The sequence below is a fragment of the Hyposmocoma kahamanoa genome, unplaced genomic scaffold, assembly GCF_003589595.1.
Source record: "Hyposmocoma kahamanoa isolate Upper Pololo Valley unplaced genomic scaffold, ASM358959v1 66, whole genome shotgun sequence".
Classification (NCBI taxonomy): Eukaryota; Metazoa; Arthropoda; class Insecta; order Lepidoptera; family Cosmopterigidae; genus Hyposmocoma; species Hyposmocoma kahamanoa.
The window spans coordinates 19,315,672-19,340,999 of NW_020653854.1; the positions used below are offsets into that span (position 1 = coordinate 19,315,672).

At 36.8% G+C, this 25,328-nt stretch overlaps 1 protein-coding gene across 1 annotated transcript; it reads right to left on the reverse strand.

Moving 5' to 3' along the window:
- Positions 1–9,652: 9,652 nt before the first annotated feature.
- LOC113232045 lies at positions 9,653–19,234 on the reverse strand. The gene is made up of 5 exons (XM_026466669.1): positions 18,459–19,234; positions 17,746–17,845; positions 16,265–16,354; positions 10,068–10,226; positions 9,653–9,703 (listed from the first exon to the last, which is right to left on the reverse strand). Exons 1-5 carry the CDS (start codon positions 19,232–19,234, stop codon positions 9,653–9,655), a joined length of 1,176 nt encoding a protein of 391 aa, XP_026322454.1.
- Positions 19,235–25,328: the final 6,094 nt, after the last annotated feature.

The following is a 25,328-nucleotide window of genomic DNA, read 5'->3' on the forward strand; positions in this document are numbered from 1 at the left end:
TGCTCCACAATAACCATTTAATTGCAACAAAAACACTCTTCAACTAATTTCTTTAAAAAATCGTCCAATAAAAATAGCAACCAGCTTGAAAAATTCATAGTAACGACTACGAGAAGAGTTACGTTCGTCGAGAATTTTAAACTCGGTAAATGTTCCGGGTGGCAATGATCGTAAAGCATTTCTCGTATCGTTCGGTGCGATCCAGATCAACTCGCTTCTAACTGGTTCGAAGCGGTTCCAACCGGTTACACTTCAGTGCTTTTAAATCGACCGCTTTGACTCGAGTTTTTAACACGCTTAGTTTGATCCTTAGACTTTACGGAAACTTGGCTTAAACTTAGGCGTGAAATGAGCAATCAACTTTAGATAAAGTTTTGACTCGCTGAGAGAATTAAGGAACCTAAAGTCAATATTCCATGCTAGGTACTAAACAAATATGTGGCTTCATTCACTAAATTTTAGACAAAATCTAATTCACCTGAATATATACGAGTATTTTCGTATTTGTTAATTCTATCCAGCGCGCTGAAAATAAAGCAATAAGTTTTTGAAACTTCCCAGGAACATTTATATACAGTTCTAATTACGTGTAGGTGGTATAATTTACTTGAAACTCAAAACTATTCCAGATGATCCTTGCCTCTACATTTGCTGCAATTCTAAGGCCCGGCGCCCATAGACGAGACGGGACGGCAAGGGATTTTTAGCTGATAAATAGTAATATACCTTAAAGTTATGGCTTTACAGTTGAAACTCTAAAAACAATGGTCGTGCCTACAAAATAAAGTGGCGGTATGCATAGGGTTGCCGAGCCGGCAGCCTCCGGTATGCCTTGGGGATGCTTCGGCAGCCTTGGAAATGCTTCGGCAACCTTGGAAATACTTTTGCAGCTTTGTGGATGCTTCGGCAGCTTTGGGGATACTTCGGCAGCATTCGGGAATGCTTCGGAAGGCCGAGTGTGACCATGCGGTTTTGCGAGGCGAGAAGAGGCACGCACTGCCTGATCTGAAGAGTGCGCGATGTCACTGGATGGGATGCTTCGGACTTTATGCTTAAAGTCACTTAGACATGCTTAAGTATACCGCGTTGTACTTAGGGATACCGCAGCAAAAATGCCATCATTGTGTGTTAGCTTGTAGGGATGTCGAAGGATCCCTTGCCGAGCTATTCCGTCTGTGGGCGCCGGGCCTTACATAGACTTCCTTAGATATTTAGTTAAACATTAGTTAGTGATACAGTCAGTAAAATTCGACTTTAAACCTATAACGTCAAAGTACATATTATTTAAAACTGGAATTCGTCGGAAAATAATTGAGAATCCGTTTTCAACGCAATGAGATTAAGGTTGAATTTTATGAAATGTTTCAATATTTTCTGTTTGATTGAACTAATGATTTCTGAGACCATTTAGACGTTAACCATACTGTAATAACTATATTTACGTTAACCCTAAACGATAACTCTTGAGTTTGGCTCAATTGACTAATGAAGTGAAAATTCCGATTACAAGTTTAAAGTGTTAGTTACAAATTGCCCAGAGTTGAACTTTACTAATGTTATGATTATATAATATTGGTTTTTTATCATACATTTGTACATCAAGTCTGTCTGTACCAATCATCTACTAAAATTCCAAATGTCATAAAGCCTGGAATATAATCTGCACCAGACTGGACCGCAAGGAGTGTCGGATTTACGAACCGTTTACAGCAGATGCCGAGGTTTGAATCTGTGCCAACGTCTCGCCTTAGTGTCCTGTCAGCTCGGCCACTGAGGCATATTAAGATATTAACTCCGTGGATTGATTACATAAGGATGAATGAGGATAACGGAATATACAATTGAATATGCATACGTTACGTTTGATATTAAGAAATGACCATCTAGTTGGGAGAAGGCTTGCTTTTTTATCTTTATATAGGAGATCCTTAACGCGATTTCTACTGTGGCGAATGCAACGTAGTTATTTCGAATTATTTCCAATTTAGTTAAGTAATTTTTTTGAAGGAAAACACGAAACCTGCAACATCGCAGAAGTTCACACACACACATGGCTTGAACAATCTTCATTGGGCAATTGTAGTGGACAAACGTCATTGTCCACAACAATTGCCCAATGAGGATTAATCGTGTCACATGTGCGTAATACAATACACCTAACAGTCAACTGTATACAAATACATAAGATGATGACACAAACATCCAATACCGTAACTCGCTCTAAATATCGCACCCCTTCTGGAAGAAAGAGTTTCCATTTAGTACTATCAAGATGACCATAAATAAGTATTAATCGAACACAACGGTTTTAATAAAAGTGGTAGATATATGTAACGTACGCTTCAAAAAGAAGATATCCTCTACACTTACACTTAAGGAGCGAGGCTATACAAGGACATGGCGAAACCGTTGCTGTATCTTTAGACATTTCTAAGGCCTTTGACAAGGTCTGGCACACAAGCCTTATAAGCGAGTTTTGCTATTATGCGGTTCCCTCTGACTTTTGCAATTGAATTTCGGATTTCTTGAGTGAACGTTCGATTCGAGTGGTCTTAGAAAGCTACTCTTCCGAACATCGGGCGATAAAGTTCCTCAGGATTTCTGTACTGTCCGCAACCCTCTTTCTGCTGCTTATAAGTGATATGTTGCTTCCAGGCACTTTTGGGTATGCAGTTGACAGCACAGTTGTGGACAGGTACTTGACCAATGCAAGGTTGAGTGGAGAAGAAATCCAGTCTTGTCGAAAGATGGTTGGTCGTTTGAATTTGACACTTAAAGCAGTCTCCGATTGGGGCTATGCCAATCTTGCCAAATTTATTGCTACCAAAACGCAGGCGTGTTTTTTTACCACTAAACGGAGTCCCTTTAACAGTGTGTGGTGAAATTACATAATTTGATTCTGCCTTCCCTTTTCCATCATCGGGGGACTAGACGCGGTCTAGGGTTCTACCCCTATGTTGTGGATATTCCCCGGATTTGCACGAAGCTTTTCGCTTCCACATTTGTATAGTGAGCGGCTAGGGAGTGGAATTCCCTGCCTGCAGACTTGTTCCCCGAACGCTATAACTTGGACCTTTTCAAGACGAGAGTGAATAGCATTAATTAGGTGCATGCTACATTCTGGACCTCATCGTCACTTTCCATCAGGTGAGAAGGAAGTCAAATCAAAAGAACTGTACTATGCCTTTATTACATGAATGAAAATCGAACATTTTAGGTTTTAAGTTAATAAATTTCTTTCTTGCTAAAGTTTTACCTGTATTGTAATGTGGCTTCTTCGTTCTTTTTCTTGATTGATATTTACGAATTTGTTTTTCGTGATAATTAAAGATACGTCTTTCTTTCACGAGAATTTGACTAAACATTTGCGGAGCGATTTCGCTTACACTTTTTATACTGTAAAAATAAATTCATCTTTTCTAACGATTTTGTATTGGAATTATTGGAGTTACTGGTTAAGCTTTTATTCAATACAGGCACTCGCATAATTTTGGGCATAAATTAAAAGAAAAATAATAATTTAAAAGTTTTTTTTTAATACAATTTAGTCGATTTTCTCTACAGTTACACAAAGTAAAGAGGACGTGTGTTACTAAACTAATGAAGTAAAAAAGTAATTTGAAGCATTTCGACTTCTGCTATTCTTTCATAGGACTTATTATGACTTTTTATGTGACGGGACGAACGTGGCATATCTCTAGTTACTGCTTATTCTTTAAGTTCATTAAAATACTCCAAAAGTTTTTTTTATAATACCAACTGACGGGACGAACAAGGCGTGCGCCTGCAGGCTTAACATGAACCCGAAGACAAAAGTTATCTCTTCTTCTCTTCTTCGATCAGTTCCACGAGATAACTTTTGTCTTCGAGAAAAATTTGACATTTTGAAGAAGAGATAACTTTTATCTTCGGACTCATGCTGAGCTTGCAGGTCAGAACTTTAAGTGGCTAAGATCTTAGGGGCACTGTAACTGCGCCCGTCACCTTGGAACATACGTTGAGAAGTTTCATGTGTCTGTAATTTCACCAGCACCCTTACTATTCCAAACCGGAACGCAATTATGCTCACATTACTGCTTGACGGCAGTAAAAGGTAAGATGGCAGTACTTTTGGACGAACTCTTTCACAAGGAGCTTCACTGCTACTAAATACAGAACATATTCGCTTAGCCGCTTTTATTTCTATATTCAAAACTCAAATCAACTTGAGTGACATGTTACACGTTCTTTATAGTTACAATGGCGATTATTTACATTTCATAAGCGTAGCAATATGCCATAATGCATAGAAAATACCGTAAGTAATAACGTAATATCTAAAAAGGTTTACAATCCACATTTACCAAAAACAATTCCAAACTCATAACAATCTCGCAAAACAGCCATCTCTCCATTCCATGTTATGTGAAAGGGATCATTCCAACGTCAGATAACAGGGCACTGAATTCGCAACAACGAGGTTTTTCTCACAAAAAATCAGAGCCGGCCTTTTTAATGTACCCTCGCCATACAGAACCATACATCATCCACCCACTTAACTTTCCGACTGCCTTCACAATCCCATTACTCATTAATTCTGGGTCTGTGACACTATCGCGAGATCGTCCCGAATGTATTCACCGCTATGCGGGACGCACCTGGATTGTTTCGTATTTCAATTGTCCTTGAAATATTACACTTGAAACGAGTTACGTTTACTAGGCTAAATAGTAACTAAAATTTTTTTTCATTGAAAAGTCGTCATTGTGTTCTATCCTAGCTGTCTATTTACAATTTTTATTAAAACCCTACCGCCATAATAAAAGGTGAAATATTATATATACTTTTTATGGTAGAAAATCTGAAGTGTAACGACAGTTGTGTCTTTCCAGCTTATTGTATTTTCAACAATTATTGAGGATTTTACAAAACATTACGTACATAACCTTTTTAGCCTGGTCCCGAATATGTACATAACTCAATTTTAAACAAATATTAGTTCTGCTTTTTTCATTTAGATGGCAGAACAATTTTCTTAATGAAAAATAAAAAAAATCACTTTCTACAAAACAAATAATATTATCAATTTGCATTAGAAACAGTAAGTGGTACTTTATTCGTCAACATTATCCAAATAAAAAAATTAAAAATTAAAAATTCTGTTTTAATAATCTGAGGAAATAGTAATATTCCATTAAATCGCTGGCAACCCTACTCGACCCGAAATACGGGTGAAACTCGAAAAGAGCATCCAAAATTTGTTCAAACCGTCATGTACGATATCTTTTACCTTTTTCAACACCCGATTTCAACAATAAAGTTTTATTCTTTTCAATTGGCGTTGATTAAACGAAACCACACAAACATACTACACATATCAAACATACTACACATATTAAACATAAACATACATATTAAACATTTTAGTGTATTATTATAAACAATATTTTGTAATATAATTATTAGCAATTACCATCAATATATTTTTAGTAATAATAGTCTTAGCTCAGTATTAAAAAAATCCGTATCCATAGTATAAAGTACCGTTTTATGTCGTATACATCGTTGCATAATAGATATATTTTTATAGTCTCCAGCTTATCCTGATATTTATTATCCATGAGAACATTTGCGTAATTTTAAAACGTTAAACATAACAAATATTAATCACATTGTTTTTTGCGAAAAATCCACCTTTTAAACCCGTTTCACAGAATGGCGTGTAAACCTGATTCCATTTAACAAACTCTAATGTGCAGAATTTAGGGCCTAAAATTCAACGTAAAGTTGGTCATTTGAATTAGAATTTTTCATGTTAAATTATAAAAGTATAAGTATAAGTGAATGAGATGCTTGTTAGCATTGCGAATACATTTAAAATTAAACGATAGGTTCATAGACGCACTAAAGTATATTTCTGAAAAAACGTTCTCTCTCTCGCTAATCTCACAAACTTACACGGACACTATACGCACACTATATTCACAAGGAGCACTGAGGAGCACCAACTGGCACCCACTATGCTAATCTATCCTTCCCCTTTCCTTCTTTTTTTACCCAACCAATATCATTTAGTGTTACCATTTTGTTCTTTAACCGATTACACTCAAGACAAACCCGTAACTAATTTATTTTAAATGTGATAGTTATTTCAAATAATAAGCATTTTAATGTGAATAATTGACTAATATTTACGATATTTACGAGTTGGTTTTGCTCTGAAGCAAATGAAACGTGGCAAAGCGTCAGACGACGATGGAGTTTGCGTGGAATTGCTACAAGCAGGTTCTCCAATTATCCTAAGACCTCTCACAAAACTTTACAACAGAGTTTTGCATTTTATTATGAAAACTAACGCGGTTATCACACATTATAATATAAAAGTAACGGGACTTCCAACCCAAGCTATTCACTACTGTGCTCGAGGGCATCATGAAAACACTTGACTGGGACGAGATAGGAGTAAACATCGATGGCCGCTTAACTTAACACATCTGCGCTTCGCTGACGACTTGTTCCTCCTAGCTTCGAACACTTGCAAAGCATGCTCCAAGATCTGCACCAAGCATCGATGAGGGTGGGCCTAAGGTTGAACATGACCAAAACCAAGGCTATGACCAACTTTGCGGGTCCTAAATATAATATAAATATAAGCAACTGCCCTATAGAGGTAGTCGACGACTACATCTATCTCGGTCATTGTCTATCCTTCGGCCCTGCCATTCAGCTTAAAGAAATCACGAGACGAACCCAATTAGGATGGGCTGCCTTCAATAAGTCGGAAGATGTGTTTAAGTCTAGAATCCCTCAATGCCTGAAGACCAAGGTGTTGAACCAATGTGTCCTACCTATACTTATCTATGCTCCCGAGACATGGCCGCTCATGAAAGAACACGTGCACAAGATTCGAGTAACACAAAGGGCAATGGAGCCCGCCACGCTCGGAATTTCTCTGCTGGACCACGTACCCAATGTAAACATTCGACATCGTACAAAGGTAGTAGACGGGGATACGAGGTTAGCCAAGCTTAAGTGGAAGTGGGCGGGGCACTTGGCTAGAAGGGACGATGGAAGATGGACGAAAGCCGTTACTGAATGGTGGCCAAGAGACGTGAAAAGACCAAGAGGCAGACCACCCGCCCGATGGATTAATGACATTAAGGCCATAGTTGGAAACCACTGGACACGACTCGCAAGGGCCCGAAAAGAATGGCGCAATAGAGACGAGGCTTATAGTCAGCAGTGGGTGCAAACAGACAGAAATGAATTGGCTAATAAAGCTTTCGTTAATACACTTTTGAGTGACCATTAAGAAATATGCCTGCGGGTTTTAACAATGTAATGCTGATCAATTTAGTTTTAAGATGAGAGTCAACTTAAAAAATGATTTCTCTTCTTTATAGAGCATTCAAGTCAGATTTTACAAATGGATTTTTAACCCCACATCCTGTACCTTTTCAAATTACGTACATCTTTACTTTTTTCTTCCAAAAACTCTTAGGCGATTGTATTTAAACATAATTATTGTACTCGGGATCGCTTTGTTAGTTTAGAGAACACTTTCTACATGTGTAGCGATTTGAAACTGATGATGAAGACAAAAGGACACTTCGAGAGGAACTTTCGGCTGCGACATTAACATATCGCCTTTGGTAAACTTTTGATCAGTTGAGAAAGCGCTTTTTATCTGTAGAGCTATCTCACTTTTAAGATGCCTTCTATTCTACCTTTACAAACTTTAGCCTCGGTTATGTGTCCATGGAAATACGAATTTCATTTTGCAATTGTGTATTAAGTGGAATGATGCGGAGCGCTAAGTATAAATGTAGAATTATTTATAGAAGTGGTCATATTTTGTGCATTCTTTGGTAAAAAGTACAGTGTTTATTTCCAAAATTTCTTTAAAAATAATCTAGTTTTACTAAATCACTTAAATGTGTTTGGTAATTAGTTTTATCCCATAAGGACCCTAACTGAATTTAAGAGATGAGTCGATGGTGATGATAATCTGATTAATGATAGTTCTTCTTACGCTCGAAAACCATGTTGGAAGTACCTATACAGTAGCATGCAGATATCTTTCAGCATTTTTTTATGCATGTTCTCTTATTACATAATTGAGTTTGTAATCAACAAAATGCACTCAAAATAGCTGTTCAAAATAATTTTTGACACCAATGTTGTTGAATATGGAATTTTCGACTATCACCTTTTTCGGCATGGTTCATTATACCATGGCAAGTGATATATAGTACAGAAAACCAAATATATTTCAACTTTTTATTTAATATATCAATGCTATTAACATTCGTTGATTGGGTTGAAATTATACAATATTTATGTTTATAGTATACAATTTTATTTACGATTCTGAATATCGTGACTATTTCTGATATAATTTAAACGCAAACTTTGTTTTTTTATTTGTACACATAATTTATAACTAAGCAAATGACTACAAATTATTTATCTGTGTGCGATCCGTAGTTAAATAACTTAAATAAATAAAGCAGTCTACTTAGAAAAACAATCACTTTTTAATAAGGATCCCTAAGCCACCGTAAAAAAATAAGTTGTTGCATATAAAGTGCTCTTGAAGACTGTATCGCATGGAACAGTCGAGTATTATTTTTATTGTATTAATTACAAACAATATCAAACAGACGTAAGACTGCCGACTTATTCATTACTATGTTTTATTTTAATTCTAATTTCCTCATAACTAAATAATTTAATTCAATGAAAAGAAAATTCAAAGAAAATATTTGCAAATCGTGTGTGGGAACATTATTTGGTAAATAAAATGAGATAAAGACTTTTGTAGCTGAAGTTTAGAATAGGGTGGTTTGCATTAATATTAGACAACTGATTTTACTATCTCAGTCAGCCGTGCCTACGGGATCTCTAAAAAGCCCGAAACCTGATTTAGATCCGGAAATTTAGTTCCATTTCCAGTACTTAAGAATACTTGTGCACTGCTTCCGATCGATATCCGTGAAAATAGAATAGAGAAAACTCAGCCCGAGTTCGGATGTTCGGACAAAGATGTCAAATGAACCGATAGTTAACATAGTTTTTTCTTGTTTTTGTCCCTCCTTTCATCCTCTCGATATTAATTATTCAAGTGCTTTGAATATTGTTTTGTTATTATTCATGTACTTTCCATTATTTATGTTACATTATGCGTTTAAAATGCTTTAAAATAAAAAAATATAAAGTAAAAATCTAAATACAAAGCGAGAATTGTTTTTATATACTAAAAACAATTCTCGTACAATGTTAATGAAAAAAAATTGAAATAGTAAAGTCCAATTAATAAAATAAGTAAGAATTAAAATTAAACGTTACGTCACTTGTAAATTCACAAACAAACTAATCGAAGTCTATTAACATCCCGTCGTCAATCGTTACCGCAACCTTGAATCACTTCGTCCCTTCCGCACTACGGAGATATAGTTATTCCAGTTTGTAGCAATATTACATAGATGTGAGCACTACACATAGAAATCCATTCACATGAACTATAATAACTCGTCGTATTAAAAACGTGGCGCATATTGCTATACGCACTAATGAAGCCACTGATATGTCACAGTTTAGACATCCGAACTACATCCGAGATTTCTCGCCGCGAATCGGACGTAATGCACTCGAACAAATAGTAATATATAATTTATGCAAAGGATTGTAGAACTGTGAATGCTCGGTATGTTACTTGAAGTACCTAAAAAGGACACAACCTTTTACAAAAACTTATTGAAATGGAAGATGAAAGCAGGGATGCTATGCACACGGATTTAGGGACTCTTATGAACATCAGCTTATCGCGAACCATTGCTGATCACAAGTTTATTATTTTATAGATGTAGATTCTGTGCGTCCACTCTCCGGTCATTTTTCGCAGGCCGTTTCACTTGTCTTTGGGGTAATACTACGGTTACCTATATATATTTTTGGGCTTATTTAATCCCTCAACCGCTTCGTATCATAAAAAAATTATAAAATAACTACAAGAACATTTTTGTTTTAGATATAATAAACTGCTTATCTATTTTAATTTTCGACAAATTTACTAAAGAAATACTTACTGAAGTCATAGTGATCAGACACAAATCATTTCCTGTAGCAGTTTTAATGCCGAACTCGGCCTTATTAACAAAAGTGACAATGATATAGTAATTCTTCTTGTCAATTGCACTTAAGCTCATCCAGTCGAAGTTAAAAAGAGCCGTGTTGATGGCTTTTGCCTGAAATTTTATATAAAAAAAGCTTGAATTCAGAGTACAAAAATATAACAGTTGAAAAATTATATGTTTATTTCAAAAGCAGGTTTTGGTCATGGTTGATTTGTACAATTGACAACTACAAAGGTACGATATATACCACTTAGATATATATTTTTTGTATTCTCAATGGTGCGAAAATAATTTTACTAATGATTTTAACCATAAAGATCGCATCTCAATCTCCATATCTTACTTTTTCAGCGTCTGGCCGTAAGTGTGTCTATTCTCCTTATATAATTGCCGCATGTTTTGTCTATATTATGATATTTCAGTAACTTCGAATAAACTATCTAACTTATATTAATGTACTTTGATTTAAACTTTCACGATTTTTACGCATTATTTGATTTAGGACTTAATCACGTATAAAACATGTATTAATAACCTCGACGTTTCGGACGTATTGCAATGTCTGGAACGATTGGAAGTCCTTTCAAGACCATGGACGTTGCAATACGTCCGAAACTATGTTTTATACGTGATTAAGTCCCGAATTATAGTAATATGTTTATCAATATACTTCGTCTTTTGCAACGCAATAGTTAATCAGACATGTCATATTATTAATAAACGATTATTTAGGTTTGTTAATATATATATTATTAGCAGTACTCCTTGTGAAAGAGTTCATCCAGGGAAGTACTGCCACCTTACCTAATTCTGCCGCCAAGTGGTCGTGTGATTACTGCGTTTCGGTTTTGAAAGATAAGGGTGCTGGTGATGATATTACAGGCATGTGGAACTTGTCAACTTATGTCTCAGGGTGAAGACGTAGTGGCAAACCCTCTCACATCATTGTAATTTAAAGCTCTGAGTGGCACTGCAACTGTTATGGACAGGTGTGTGGCTTACCACCAGACACACGACTTGTTCGTTCCGTCACTTGATATTATAAAAAAAAAATTCTTATCTTTTCCTTCACTTTGCATTGCATATAAATAAAAAGTTGTTATGAAGTGTTGCATATTGTGGCAACCGTAGTCTATTTGTATTGTATAATTGAAAATCAAACGAACTTACCAAGTGAAGTTCGATGACACTTATATGAGCAGCTTCACCATGTTGTAGTTGCGGTTCCACGCATTAGCCTTGCACGGATTTTTGTAGCAGGTAAGTAAAAAATTGATACTTTTCTCGTTCTAAAGTGGCAACACTGCCAACCCTACTCGTTTTATCCCCACTTCCCCCACTCACGGCCTCCAGTTCTCAACGGTTATTTAGAACTCGGTCCGTCATTTTGTTTAAAGTGAATTTTGCATTTTATATTTGCACTACGTTTATTTTTCAGGGTCGGGTGATTTAATTTGAAAGGAAATATACTGGCATATCTAGGTATGTATGTGCAATTACTTTATTATAGGGAGGGTGTGTTTAAATCGCGTCGAATGAAGCTGCTCGTATAATTGTCATCGAACTTCACTTGGTAAGTTCGTTTGATTTTCTATTATATTTTGCAGCTTCATTCTTTGCGATTTAAGGCTTACATGTTGTAGGATGTTCAGAGAAAGCAAATATAAAATGTAATTGTCAATAAGTACGGTAGGTATTTAGTGAATAGGTGTTCTAAAAGGTGCAATATAAAATATCTTCATCTTCTGACGAATAAATAATCCTCTGACGTCTTCTTAACTCATTCTCCAACTTGAGAATTTTTCTTCTGATCTTATCCTCGCTGCTTTTTCTTTTTCTTTTCCCCATGTTGAGAGAGCACGTGGCGTGACGAGCAGTATAAGCACATAAGAGTTGACGTGCGAATACTTTTGCGCGGAAACACATAATGACGGACCGAGTTCAATATAACCGTTGAGAACTGGAAGCTGTGTGTGGAGGAAGTGGGGATAAAACGAGTAGGGTTGGCAGTGTTGCCACTTTAGAAAAAGAAAAGTACCAATTTTTTACATAACTGCTACAAAAATTCGTGCAAGGCTGATGCGTGGAACCGCAACTATAACATGTAAACCTTAAATCGCAAAGAATGAAGCTGCGAAATATAATTTAAGTTGTTATAAAGCAAATGTTTATTACACCCAGATTACGAAGTGGAGGCTATGTATGAGGAGATCTCAAAATCCATGCATAGCTACAAAACTCACTACACGGTCGTGATGGGGGACTTCAATGCAAAGTTTGGAAAGCGTTGCGGTGATGAGCTGAGAGTGGGGCAATTTGAAGTTGGACAACGGGACGCCAGAGGCCAGATGTTGGTTGATTTCATGGAAAAGGAGTACCTCTATATGATGAACACCTTTTTCAGGAAATCTCCAACTCAAAAATGAACCTGGATGAGTCCGGCGGTAAGTAAAAAATGAGATTGACTTTATCATGTCGATGAAAAAGCAAATATACAATGATGTCTCTGTGATCAACACCGCTAAAACAGGAAGTGATCACCGGTTGGTACGAGGCACATTGAATATCAATATCTGGCTTGAAAGATCTCGACGATAAAGTCTACACTCCGACCAATAACTGCACAACTCCAAAACCCTGAGAGTTTTCAACTCAAACTTCAAAACCACTTCGAAGCCCTAGAAAACAGCATGGATGTGGACGATCTAAACAACGTGGTGGTGGATACTGTCCGTACGGTTGGGTCCAAGTTTTTCAAAACACACCGCACCAGAATGAAGAAACTCTCCTACAAAACACTCTAACTCATGAAACAGAGACATGAAATGAGGCTACAGAACTCAGAGGATGCAAGCCACTACAGGCAGCTAAACAGGCACATATCGAAGTCTTTAAATTAATAATAAAAATTAATACAGAGCGTATTAAAGAGGTCATTGAGCGGAACAAAGGCTCCAAGACGTCCGCGAGAGATTTGTCTATTGGGTAAAGCCAACTGACGAAGCTGAAAACTGATGACGGTAGTATCATTTCATCTAAGCCTGAAATCCTGAGGGAGATAGAGAGTTTCTATCGACAGCTATTCTCTACGAAAGCACCTGTTGAAAGCGAGGCTAAAGATCCCAGAGCCAAGCTTACCTGACATTATACCGAAGCTATCCCGGACGTCAGTCTGTATGAGGTTAGTGTAGCTCTTAAACAACTCAAGAACAACAAAGCGGCGGGCGATGATGGAATCACAACAGAACTTCTGAGAGCGGGCGGCAAGCCGATACTTAAAGTCCTTCAGAAGCTTTTCAATTCTGTCATCGTCGAAGGTCAAACGCCGAAGGCTTGGGGCAGAAGCGAGATCGTCCTGTACTTCAAAAAGGGTGATAAAACACTCTTGAAGAAGTATCGGCCAATCTCGCTTCTGAGCCATATCTATAAGTTGTTTTCGAGAGTTATCATGAACCGAGGAGTATAACCGGCCACTTTGCTTAGCGTTTGTGGACTATGAGAAGGCCTTTCATTCGATCGAGACCTGGGCGGTGCTGCAGTCTCTCCAAAGGTGCCAAGTAGACTATAGGTATATCGAGGTGTTAAGGTACCTATACCAAAACGCTACTATGTCAGTCCGATTACAGGATCAATCCTATCCAACTGCAACGAAGCGTGTGACAGGAAGATGTCATATCTCCGAGACTGTTTACTGCTGCGTTGGAGGATATTTTCAAGCTTCTGGACTGGAAAGGACTTGTCATCAATATCAATGGCAAGTATCTAACACCTTTGATTTGGCCAATGATATAGTTCTTATGACTGAGATCTTAGGAGACCTGAACACAATGCTCGAAGATCTCAGTAGTGACAAGACGAAGATCATGTTGAACGTCCATGTTGTACCCGCTCCAGATAAAATTGGGAGCACTACACTCGAAGTTGTTGATCATTATATATACCTGGAGCAGATAGTCCAGTTAGGTAAGTCCAACGTTGAGAAAGAGATCTCTCGTCGAATCCAGCTCGGATGGGCAGCGCTCGGGAAACTACAACAATCTTCGCGTCCAAATTACCTCAATGTCTCAAGACGAAAGTTTTTTATCAGTGTGTGTTGCCAGTGATTACATATGGATCGGAAACGTAGTCCCTCACTATGGACTTTATAAGAAGGCTCAAGGTTATTCAGCGGGCAATAGAGAGAGTAATGTTCGGTATTTCCCTACGTGATACAATCAGAAATGAGGAAATCCGTAAGAGAACTAAGGTAATCGACATAGCTCGAAGAATTGCTCAGCTGAAGTGACAGTGGGCGGGGCACATAGCTAGGAGAACCGATGGCCGTTGGGGCGGAAAGGTTCTTTAATGGCGACCGGTCACCGGACGACGCTCAGTAGGTAGGCCCCCCACCAGGTGGACCGACGATCTGGTAAAGGTCGCGCGAAGCCGATGGATGCGGGCAGCGCAGGGCCGATCGTCGGCGTCGTGGAGATCGTTGGGGGAGGCCTATGCACAGCAGTGGCCGTCATATGGCTGAGTGATGATGATGATGATGAAATGTTTATGACATGTTGGTGGTCCTAAATAAATAAAAAGTAATCAAATTTTAAAAACCCTCGATACAAAACAGTGTACTCTGTAAGCTAATACATACCTCGTCGAAATCAATTTAATTTTTAATCATGTTCCATCGTCGATCGAAGCGATGATGACGTCATTTTCCATCAGGTGAGATGGAGGTCAAATGCACACTTACATTTTAATAAAAAAAAGTGTCGATACTACCTCAGCTTAAATTCAAATTTTTGCCGTACTGAATCGGCGGGTGGGAACGAAATTAAACCATTTCAAAAATATGTATCGTATACTATATGCATTATTTTTTATTAACTGAACTCAGTTGTTATAAAAAAAACATTGGTATAATATGTAAAGTACCTATTGAATACAGCGGTTTTCTTGCAAAATTTCGAGTAAGTGTGTTTTTTTTCTATCGTGAAAAATTTTTAGGGATCGTGTTTACACGTCGTATACTAATTAGTTCTACCTGTAAGTGTAGGTGAAGTTACAGGCACATGGGACTTGTCAACTTATGCCTCAGACTGACGGGCGCAGTGATAATGCTCCTCAAATCTGTGCAAATTAAAGCTCTGAGTGGCACTGTTACTGTTATAGACAGGCGTCTAGCTCACCATCAGGTGCACGACTTGTTCGTCCCGTCACTTTATGTTATAAAAAAAAGTACTTGAGGGGTTGGGTAGCCAGCAAAATGTCCTGGTGTCAGAATCTAACTAAGGTTAAAGTCACTGGATTTCCATACTATACCAAAGTTCAAATCGATTGGAGAAGAGAAAATAAAATAAATATTCATTTCATGAATGCGATCCCTACACTAACTAGGACAAAAATAAATCGGACATAGCTAAGAATCATCCAGATTAAATTATCGTTCAAATAAAAAAAGTCGCTTTGAGATCAGTCCATCCGTTTGGGAGCTGTGATGTCATAGGCAGACGTACAGATACACAGACAAAGGCTTCAAACTTATCACTCCACTCGTTTTGCATCGGGGGTTAAACCTTAAGAGACGATTCAACTTCAAATGGCTTTGGTTGATTATAACGGTGAAAATGTTGAATCACTTTGGGAAAAATATATAGTAAAATTGAGGATACTGATTAGTTTAATATGGTGAAAAAATACGATTCCCAAATATTTTCATGATAACAAAAACCAAAACTTACCTCAAAATTTTACAAATCCGCTGTATTCAATAGATTTTATGTCAGGCCAGTGTCACTCGCGCACTAGAACCGGTTCTATTATTATTTATTTTTTTATTATAAAATTTGAATACGAGCTAAGGTAGTATCGCCTCTTAAGGTTTGTTGTCAACTTTGCTGTGACAGTACTTACACACTGATTACATAATAGCTATTACATATAGCAAGATATAATTATAGAATAGAATAGAATACATTTATTACATAGCGCCACAACACAATAATACACAGTAAAAAATAAAAAGTAAAAAAAAAAAAAAAAACAGAACTAAATTAAAACGAAAACAAACTAAATTAAAACAAACAGAAAATAGAATAACAAAAGAAACTAAATAAAATTATTAAAAATAAAAACTTAGTTATAAATGAATAATGAATAATTCAAACCTGGCTTTTGATCTTTTCTCCGAACCAGTTGTAAATGACGATCTCGCCAAACATTGGCATGAAGTGAACAGCGAATCGCAAGTTTACGTTCTAAAAAATTACAATTACAAAGTTTCACAATGATTGCCACAAGTTTATATTTCTTACAACGGCATGATTTTTCTCCCGACGTTTGCATTTTACTGTTACACGCTCTGTTCGGAGATTGTTGATATTCCAATGACGTTCCGGGAGAAAAATAGAAAGACGTGGTAAGAGTGGTTATCAATGAGTGGGAGAACACAGCTTCTCAATTATTGTAAGACATAATTTTTATCATCATTATTAATATAATTATACGTCCCACTACCGAACACGGGTCTTCTCTTTAGGTTAGACCAAAGTCCGCCACGCTGGCCTATTGAGAGCTGGGAACTGCTATGTTTGCTTCTGTCCCTGAGAACACGGCAAAAGTAGCAATGTCATGCATGACGTAACATCCCGTCCGCTCTCGCCGACAGCCCTCATGATACCGCCTGGGTGTACCCACGCATGGGCACACTAGGCAGTGTATAAGTATGTCAAGTCGCATACACTACAGGACTTCACACATTTTCCAAGGATTGTGAACCTTTTTCTACGTACAGGTTTCCTCATGATGTTATCCTTCACAGAAAAGTTAATGGTGAATTTAATAATAAATTTCGCACATAAATTCCGTAACGCAAAGGCACGAGTCTGGATTCAAACCCACGGCCTCTGCTTAGAAGGCGGTAGGGAGGTTACCACAGCTTTTGTGAGTCACATGATTGTACTTTCTAAGTTACGTACATTTGTGAACGTTTAGTAACGGTAGGTACATCTCGTTAATGGTCAATGTAAACATACGAAACCAGTATTTTGAAGAAAGTACACAAACCGTGTATAACCCTATCAACATTAGGACAGCGTGGGGCAATAGCCGTCCCGTGCCGTAAGACGTACAAATAGTTGATGATGAACATGGTCAAAGCGTACTATATTTAAGAGTTGATACTACCTCAGCACGAATTCAACTTTTTCTAGTAGTAAGACGCTTCATTTTGCTTGACTCGAACGGCAGGGACACTGGCTTTATTTCAGAATTAATATTTTCACTAACAAAATTAAAACCGTTTGAAAATCGAGGTATATCGTATACGTGTTCTGTTTAGTTCAGTGCATATTAAAAAAATCATATGTAAGTACGTAAAGCGGTTTTCTTGTAAAATTTTGAGGTAAGTTTATGTTTTTTCTATCGTGAAATTTTTTATGAATCGTGTATTTACACAGTGTGTCCTCAATTTTACTATATTTTTTTTCCAAAGTGTTGATTCAACACTTTCACTGTTACGCGGAATCAACCCAAGCCATTTGAGGTAGTATAGACTCTATAGAAGTCAGTAGCGATTGAATAAAATGTTTATGTGACAAATCATGCAGCGCTCTTATCGATCACAAGTAATATGGTACATCACATTTACCTTACTCATTACCAATAAAATCATACAAGTGCCCATAACTGCATTGCCTAAAGGAACTAAAGCCAGCCATTTGTAAATTTTGTTCATTGTGCTTAGGAATCTGAAACAAAATCATATGCAATATTTATTTTATTGAATATTTATTTTATCAATATCAACACATCATTATATGATGTCTTTGCTACCATAATTGTCATAATTATACTTTTTTTTATGAAAATATTCCACTAGATTGTTATTATTATTGATACAAAAGTCGAACTACACAAAGGAAAATTCCTTCGTTCTGACTGGATTCGATGAGTCGGCAGATTTTTTTTATACGTGACTACACTCCACCTGATGTTAAGTGGAAAGCAGAATATAAACGTAAAGGAACCGTGATACAATTATTGCCCTAACCACCTTAACCCTGAATGCCTTCGAGATGCCTCTTCACACCTCGTTTGAAGGACCTCATCGTAAGGAGGGAATATGGGCGCTGGAAGGGGATTCCATTAATCGACTGAGAAAGGTGTCACCAAACTTTGTTAGGAATTTGTCTATACACTCGTTGGAGATCTTTGTGGTATGTAAGAAAGTCATGAAAATTTCTTCACTCACGATTAAAAATTATTCTCATTCAATAAAAGTTAACAAAATCAATATTTTGGAATTTTTCCTGCTATAAATTGAAATAAAATATAAAAAAATCTTAACACAACTATTCCTACCGTATAAATACAATATGTCCGTTGTAAAATTTCTTCAAACAGCTATTCAATTCTTTCTTGTATACGCTATCAATTTGACTCTTTTCGCTTAGTTTTAAGTTTGTCACCAAATTGTCACTTGCCAAGCATAGAAAATAGATTAATAGAACAAACCACAAGTCCATAATAATTGTAGTAGTAACTAAGCACATAAATATTGTATGCAAGATCCAAGCTATTTCATGATAAGGACTTTTATTAGGCATCAGAGATGAAGTTGTTTTTGATAGTGGTGTATATATCCTGTTCACATAATTGATCAAGGCGATGATTTCGTAAATCATTATTGGAACGACAACCGACCCAAACAGTAAGTATACTATTTTCTTTGCCTTCCGACTGAAGCCTTCAAGCTTTCCACTTTCTTTTATAGCTGGAATCATGTATTTCTTAGTCATCAAATACAAATCTTGGAATATAAAACGATTCTTAATGAAGATGAGAAGTTTTATAGGAAAAACAAACGTCATAATAAGAGTGTAGTTAGCCTCAGCAACTAATCCAGCGTCAGTAGTATTTTGAAATGTGTGTACAGTACCAAAAAATACGTAAATGGAAATACAAAGAAAGAAGATGTAATGAAAAGAGAATTTTTTCCAAGCCCAATTAGGATCTAAAACTTGTTGACCGAAGATGCTCTGAACGATCAAAGCGGTTCTTGTTATTTCATCGACTTCAGACTTCGGTCCGACGGTTGTTACGCAATTTTCGAGGATGTTTTTAAAAAAAACCCTCATTTTGAGACGTTTAGTCATCGCAGAGTTAAGCGAGGCAGTGATTTTAAAGACCCCCGTCTTTAAAATCACTGAGTCACTGGGGCATCGTACAGTCACTGGGAAAAGCGCAATCTCAAAAGTATGACGCAATTGTGAGGCGTGACTGGTGAATAAGAATATATAGAATCATTGATTTAATCTTGAGATAGCCTAACCTCAGCACAGAGTACTAAAAAAACTGACCTCAAAAGTACGTGGAAGTAGATATAATTACCAAGTTTTATTGAAATCGGTTATCGGAAAGTGCGCAAACCCGGATTCATACCCTAGTTCGCCACTATACGACACAGGAGATAATAAAAATCGGTTGTCACTACTCAAAGTATATTTATAAAAATGAATCTTCATGCATGAACAGCCACCTTTAGAGATGGATGATTTTCTTCTTTTCAACAAAAAAGAATCACGAAAATCTGTTCACAAATACCGTTATCGCGTAACATACATACAAAAAAAAACGTGCCGTCGAATTAAGAACCTCCTCCTTTTTTTGAATCGATTAAAAGTAATTTACAACTCGATGACTTCTTAAAAGAGTATTATTTTTGTAAACTAAGACAACTGTATACGATACGACACCATCTAACTGTAAATAAGACATTTTAATAAATATTTAAGTAGGCCACGGTCACATCCAAAGATGCACCATGTATATATTTTTTTAATTCAAAATTATACCTTACGACGTTAACATAAAAGATATCGTCGGTTTTTTGTAGAAAAGGCAAAGGCGCCATTTCAAAAAATTTTACGTCCTGTTTTGAAATTCAATTTTGGTGTTAATTTTAAAATGGAATTTAAAACAACTAGTACACTTACGGCGCGTGTACACGATAAAAAATTCGTCGTGTCTGTAACAGAAAAGACGAGAATGGCCTTGTACATGACAAGAATTTTGTCGGATCTAGCTACGAACATATTTCGTGTCTGTTGCAGACAAGAAAATGATGAGTATGTACACGATACGAATGCTTTCGGGCAGATGTGTGTAGGGCAAAAGTGTCAGTGCATTTCCAGGTAGCTGTCGTTTTACTACCGACTGTGTGAAGAAATATGTCGACTACTAATAAAAAAATGGTGATTGCAAATTATATGTATAGAGTAATAAATATTTCTCTGCATGCCTCAAAAGTACGTCGTTTATCTTTATACATCTCTAAGGTTTTGTCCCACAATGCGGGTCGTTCCTCTACTAAACTTATAAATAAATCATGCATTTTATTAGTCGCAATGAAATTAGTGGTGCAACAGTGGTCCCTACTTTACAAAATCAGTCCACGCGCATAAACGTTCGTTTACTGACAATGCGCCCTATGCAATAGCGGCAGAGCGCGTTGCGTCGGGGGTAGACAAGATTTTTTTCTTGTCCGGCGCCGAGGCTTTGTACACAGTTCGTGTGCAGAAACGACACGAATTCTTGTATAGAGGCTTGCGACTTGTCTTAGCGTATACACGCGCCCTGACCCTTCAAAACGTCAGAAATAGTTTTGATGACAGTACTTCCCTGGACGAACTCTTTCACAAACAGCAGTAGAGCTCCTTGTGAAAGAATTTGTCCGGGCAAGTACTGCCATCTTACTAATTTCTGCCGCCAAGCAGTAATGTGAGCATTACCGATTTTGAAGGGTAAGAGTGCTGGTGAAATTACAAGCACATAGAACTTGTCAACTTATGTCTCAGGGTGACGGGTTCTTCGGGATCTTTGCGGTTTATTGCTCTTAGTGGCACTGCAACTGTTATGGACAGGCGTGTACCACATACGACTTGGTCGTCCTGTCACTTGATTTTATAAAAAAAATATATATTTAATTTCTTTAACAGCGCAACATTGACAACTTTCGTAGTCGATTGGCCTGCGCATCGGTTTTCAAAGAGTCGCCATCTCTGAGGTCCTGGTTTCGATACGGCCGGGTCAATGTAGAAAAAGTAACTTTTCTATAATGTCTCAAGTCTGAGTGTTTGTGGTGTTTGCGATTTCCATAACACAAGTGCTTTAATTACTTACTTTGGTATCGGAGAAATCTATATGATATTGTCTAATACATATACATTATATTATTTATTTATATTTATATTGAAGAGCTCGGAGAAGGCTTACAAAACACTTGAGGATAAGTGAAATCCCCAAACTCCAATGGACTTACGTACATAGTACACTGTTGGCGAAAGCTCTCAGTTGAGAGTCGTGTGATGGGATGTATGAACCTATAGAACCTACTTGCGAAAAGAAAAATATATTTTATAAATACATTCGTTATGACATTCGCACTCGAAAGTACAAGGGGCAGCGCTCTACAATTATCCAATCACACTAATTAATCTTTCGCCGCCTTGTTGCTGTTCTATCTTTATGCAATTTTAACTTGCCACCTTTCCATGCAATTAAGTGTATTCTCTGTAAGTCAGCAAATTGGACTCTACTCGTACTTACAAGTGTATCTTGTTTCGTATCAGCATAGAATTTTGAACTTTACGCTCATAATTATGAGGTTTATTATGAATGTAGACAACATGGATTGATGACATTTTGATATGTTAGGAATCAAACGTAATATCTCTAATTGGCAAGAATTTAAAAAATATCACTTGAATAGTTTTCAAAAAGTGCTTATTTCTATGATTTAAGTTCTGCCCATATAAAACGATTCAGGTTAATTTTGTGGTAAAATTTGTGTTTATTTAAAATTGAGTTTTATCCTTCCTTTGATTAAGGTTAATTATATTAATATTTTAAACGAAGCATTGCGACAATCCAGTAGTTGCGTAGTAGTATGTATTTAAATACGACCTATATCCTAGTTTGTGTCATGCCATTTTGTTTTGAATTCGTAAAGAAGTTAATGTTAGATTAGATGAGCCCAACCCCAGTCGCCGTTTTCGGAGAGGATTAGTAAGGGGGTCGTCCTCTAAGAGCCGCTCCAAGGTTACTCCGTCAATTCAAATTAATAGTAGCGAGAATTGAATTGGGTTAGTCGTACATTCAGCTTTCCATAAATGTGTGCTCTTCCCCATTCCACTAACGATAGTCGTGAAAAAATGAATCAGGAAAAAACGCGATTTTCTGTGTTACTGCATTTTGCCGGCCTAACGATGGCGACACGTGACGAGTGACAAACCTCTAGAGATGTACAACGTTCTGTTATAATATTCGGTATCTAAGTTTTTTTTTCTAAAAATTTTCGTTACGTCTACACATTAAACGAAGTAACTGGAAGATTTGCTTATTTCAATCAGAACGGTACATATTAATCTAATAGTGTTCTTATAGGATATTTTCAAAGTTGCTTAAATATTCAAATCTGACACAATATAAAGTTTATGACAGAGGTTCTAAGGGAAAACCTTGAAACCTCATCACAATGACTACGACCCGGGTCGTAGCGCTCGATGGAATTGTATTTTAATTTATTTGTTAATTACATGAGTGCAAGTACATAGCTTTAGATCTTATATAGAGCATACATAGAAAACATAATGAACCCTGCAGGGCACAGCAACATAGGAACAACAGTTGGCAGGTCAATATTATAGAAAAATATCGTCTAAATATTGTTGTAGTGTACAATAGCTTTTATACACTACTATGTTCTACACTAGTACACTGGTGTGTGTTTTAAAGTTATTAATGAATTTATTTGTTTTATTTTCTTATTTTATATGCTCGGGCAGTTTGTTGTATATTGTCATTGATTGCATATGAGCTCGATATATGCAACTTTAATTTTGACGTCTGTATTACGAGATTATTTCCGTATCTTGTTGGATGGTGTCGCGTCGCATCTCCCAATTTAGTGTAAAATTGTGGGTTTTCTTTAATTAGACGAGTCTATGTAATAATCATTAGTCATGAGTTGACCACAAATTCCGTACGATACCAAAGCATAAATGTTATGTAATGTGTAAATGTTTTTCACATTAGAAACCAAACATTGATAAATTATGTATTACCTACTTACTATGAGCGTCTACCCGCTACTCTCTGACTTGAACCATATGACGAAACATTTAGGCGCCGGCTGAAAGACCTTTTCTTGGAAAATCCTTTATGTTCTTTGAATGAATTTGTGGACCTAAAATTATTAATAAGTATTTTTTATTTTACTTTAAATTTCATCGCATTCACATAATTTTGTATATTTGTTATCAACTTATCCTTAACGGAGAATGATATTTAATATGTAATTTAATGAGAACAATATGGAGTTCCTAGGTTTTCACGTTTTTTCAGACAAATATACGAAACGTTGGTTTGTTTGAAAAAACAAATATACGCGATTTAAATCCGGAAGAATGGTGTCATTTCCTATGACAACAATATTATTAATTTTCTAATTATTGTGTATTTTCGTCTTAAAATTTTCATTTTTGTTTGACGATCTCATTATAATTTGTTTTGCTTGGACATGTAGTGCAACTGGTACTATAATATTATATTTGAGAAATAAATGAATCCGAATCTTTTGGCGATGTTGATTTACAAACTTTTGCTATCGTTACAGTAATTTTAGAATTCCTCGTTCATTAAAATTTCTGTCTTAAGGTACCTATAAAATACAGCTCTACGTGTCGTTTCTGGATCTCTTCATTATTAAAGTCGTGTCTATTCAAAGAATTTTGTAAAAACCGAAACAAGTAAAAATCTGAAGGGGCTACGTCAGGCGAATACGGTCTGGTAGCACATTTCAACCTAACTGCAATAGTTTTTGATGGCTTTTAAAAATGTTTGAGGTTTGGCATTATTATGATGAAATACGACGCTTTTACGATTCACCTAGGCGTTTTTAACTTAAAACTTTCCCGCCTATACTTAAAATGCGCGTTAAAATATTATAAACTCTTTTGCAAAAAAAAAACGGGCACTTTAGATTGTTTTCTCTACTTCAATGAAGAAGAACAAGAAATAGGTTTTATTAATTTGACGATATATTGGCATGTTATTTGAATCATCCTGGCATGATTCTTTACGTTCCAAATTTAAAATTTGAAATTAATAAGAGAAAAATAATGATTATTGTGGATTATTCTAAAATTGCTTTACTAATGGCGCGAATTACTGAAACGATTTTTAACTGATTACGATATTATAAAACTTTTTGGATATTTTCTGCAAATTAAACAATTTAATCTTTCTTTTTACATTAAATACCACTTTTTGATATGAGTGATAAAGTGATAAGGGCCGGTAAAATTATAGCCCTACTTGAAGAAGGTTCTTCGCAAACTTACGTGTCTCAGCGGCTAAATGTGACTCGTTCAACTGTCCAGAGGACTTGGCAACGGTATCAAGAGACCGGTTCGGTCAAAAGAAGACCCGGTTCGGAAAGAAAACGATGCACAGAACCAAGAGATGACCGCTTTTTGGTGAGTCAGGCGTTGCGGAATCGTAAGGTGTCAAGTGTGAACCTGAAGAAGAGCCTTGAAGAAGTAAGAGGAGTAGAAGTTATCTTGTGGACGGTCAGGAGGAGGCTTTTGGCTGCCAATATCAGGAGTTACCGCCCAGCTCGGGGCCCTAAATTACTCCGTGAGCACCGTGTTGCTCGACTTCAGTTTGCTTGGAACTGTGCTTCATGGACTCTGGAGGACTGGAATAAAGTATTGTTTTCTGATGAAGCTAGAATCTCTTTGTGTGAAGAGGACCGACGCCGGCGAGTGCTGCGAAGACCACGGGAACGCTATGCGGAAGTGTGTTTCGAAGAAATCACTCATTATGGCGGAGGCTCCGTTATGTTTTGGACAGCAATTAATTCGACGGAGCGTACGGAGTTAGTTTTCATAGAAAATGGAACATTAAATGCACACCGGTACATAATGGAAGTCCTAATTCCATATGCACAACCCACATTGACTGCATTTGGGGAAGATTCCATTTTTATGGACGACAATGCTCGCCCGCACCGTTCTGGCGACGTGGAAGCGTACATGCAAGAAGTTGGGATCCGTCGTTTAGATTGGCCAGCTCGAAGTCCTGACCTAAATCCAATTGAGCATGTCTGGGATGTTCTAAAGAGACGGGTAAGATCAGTGCAACCTGCTCCACAAAACATCAGGGAGCTAA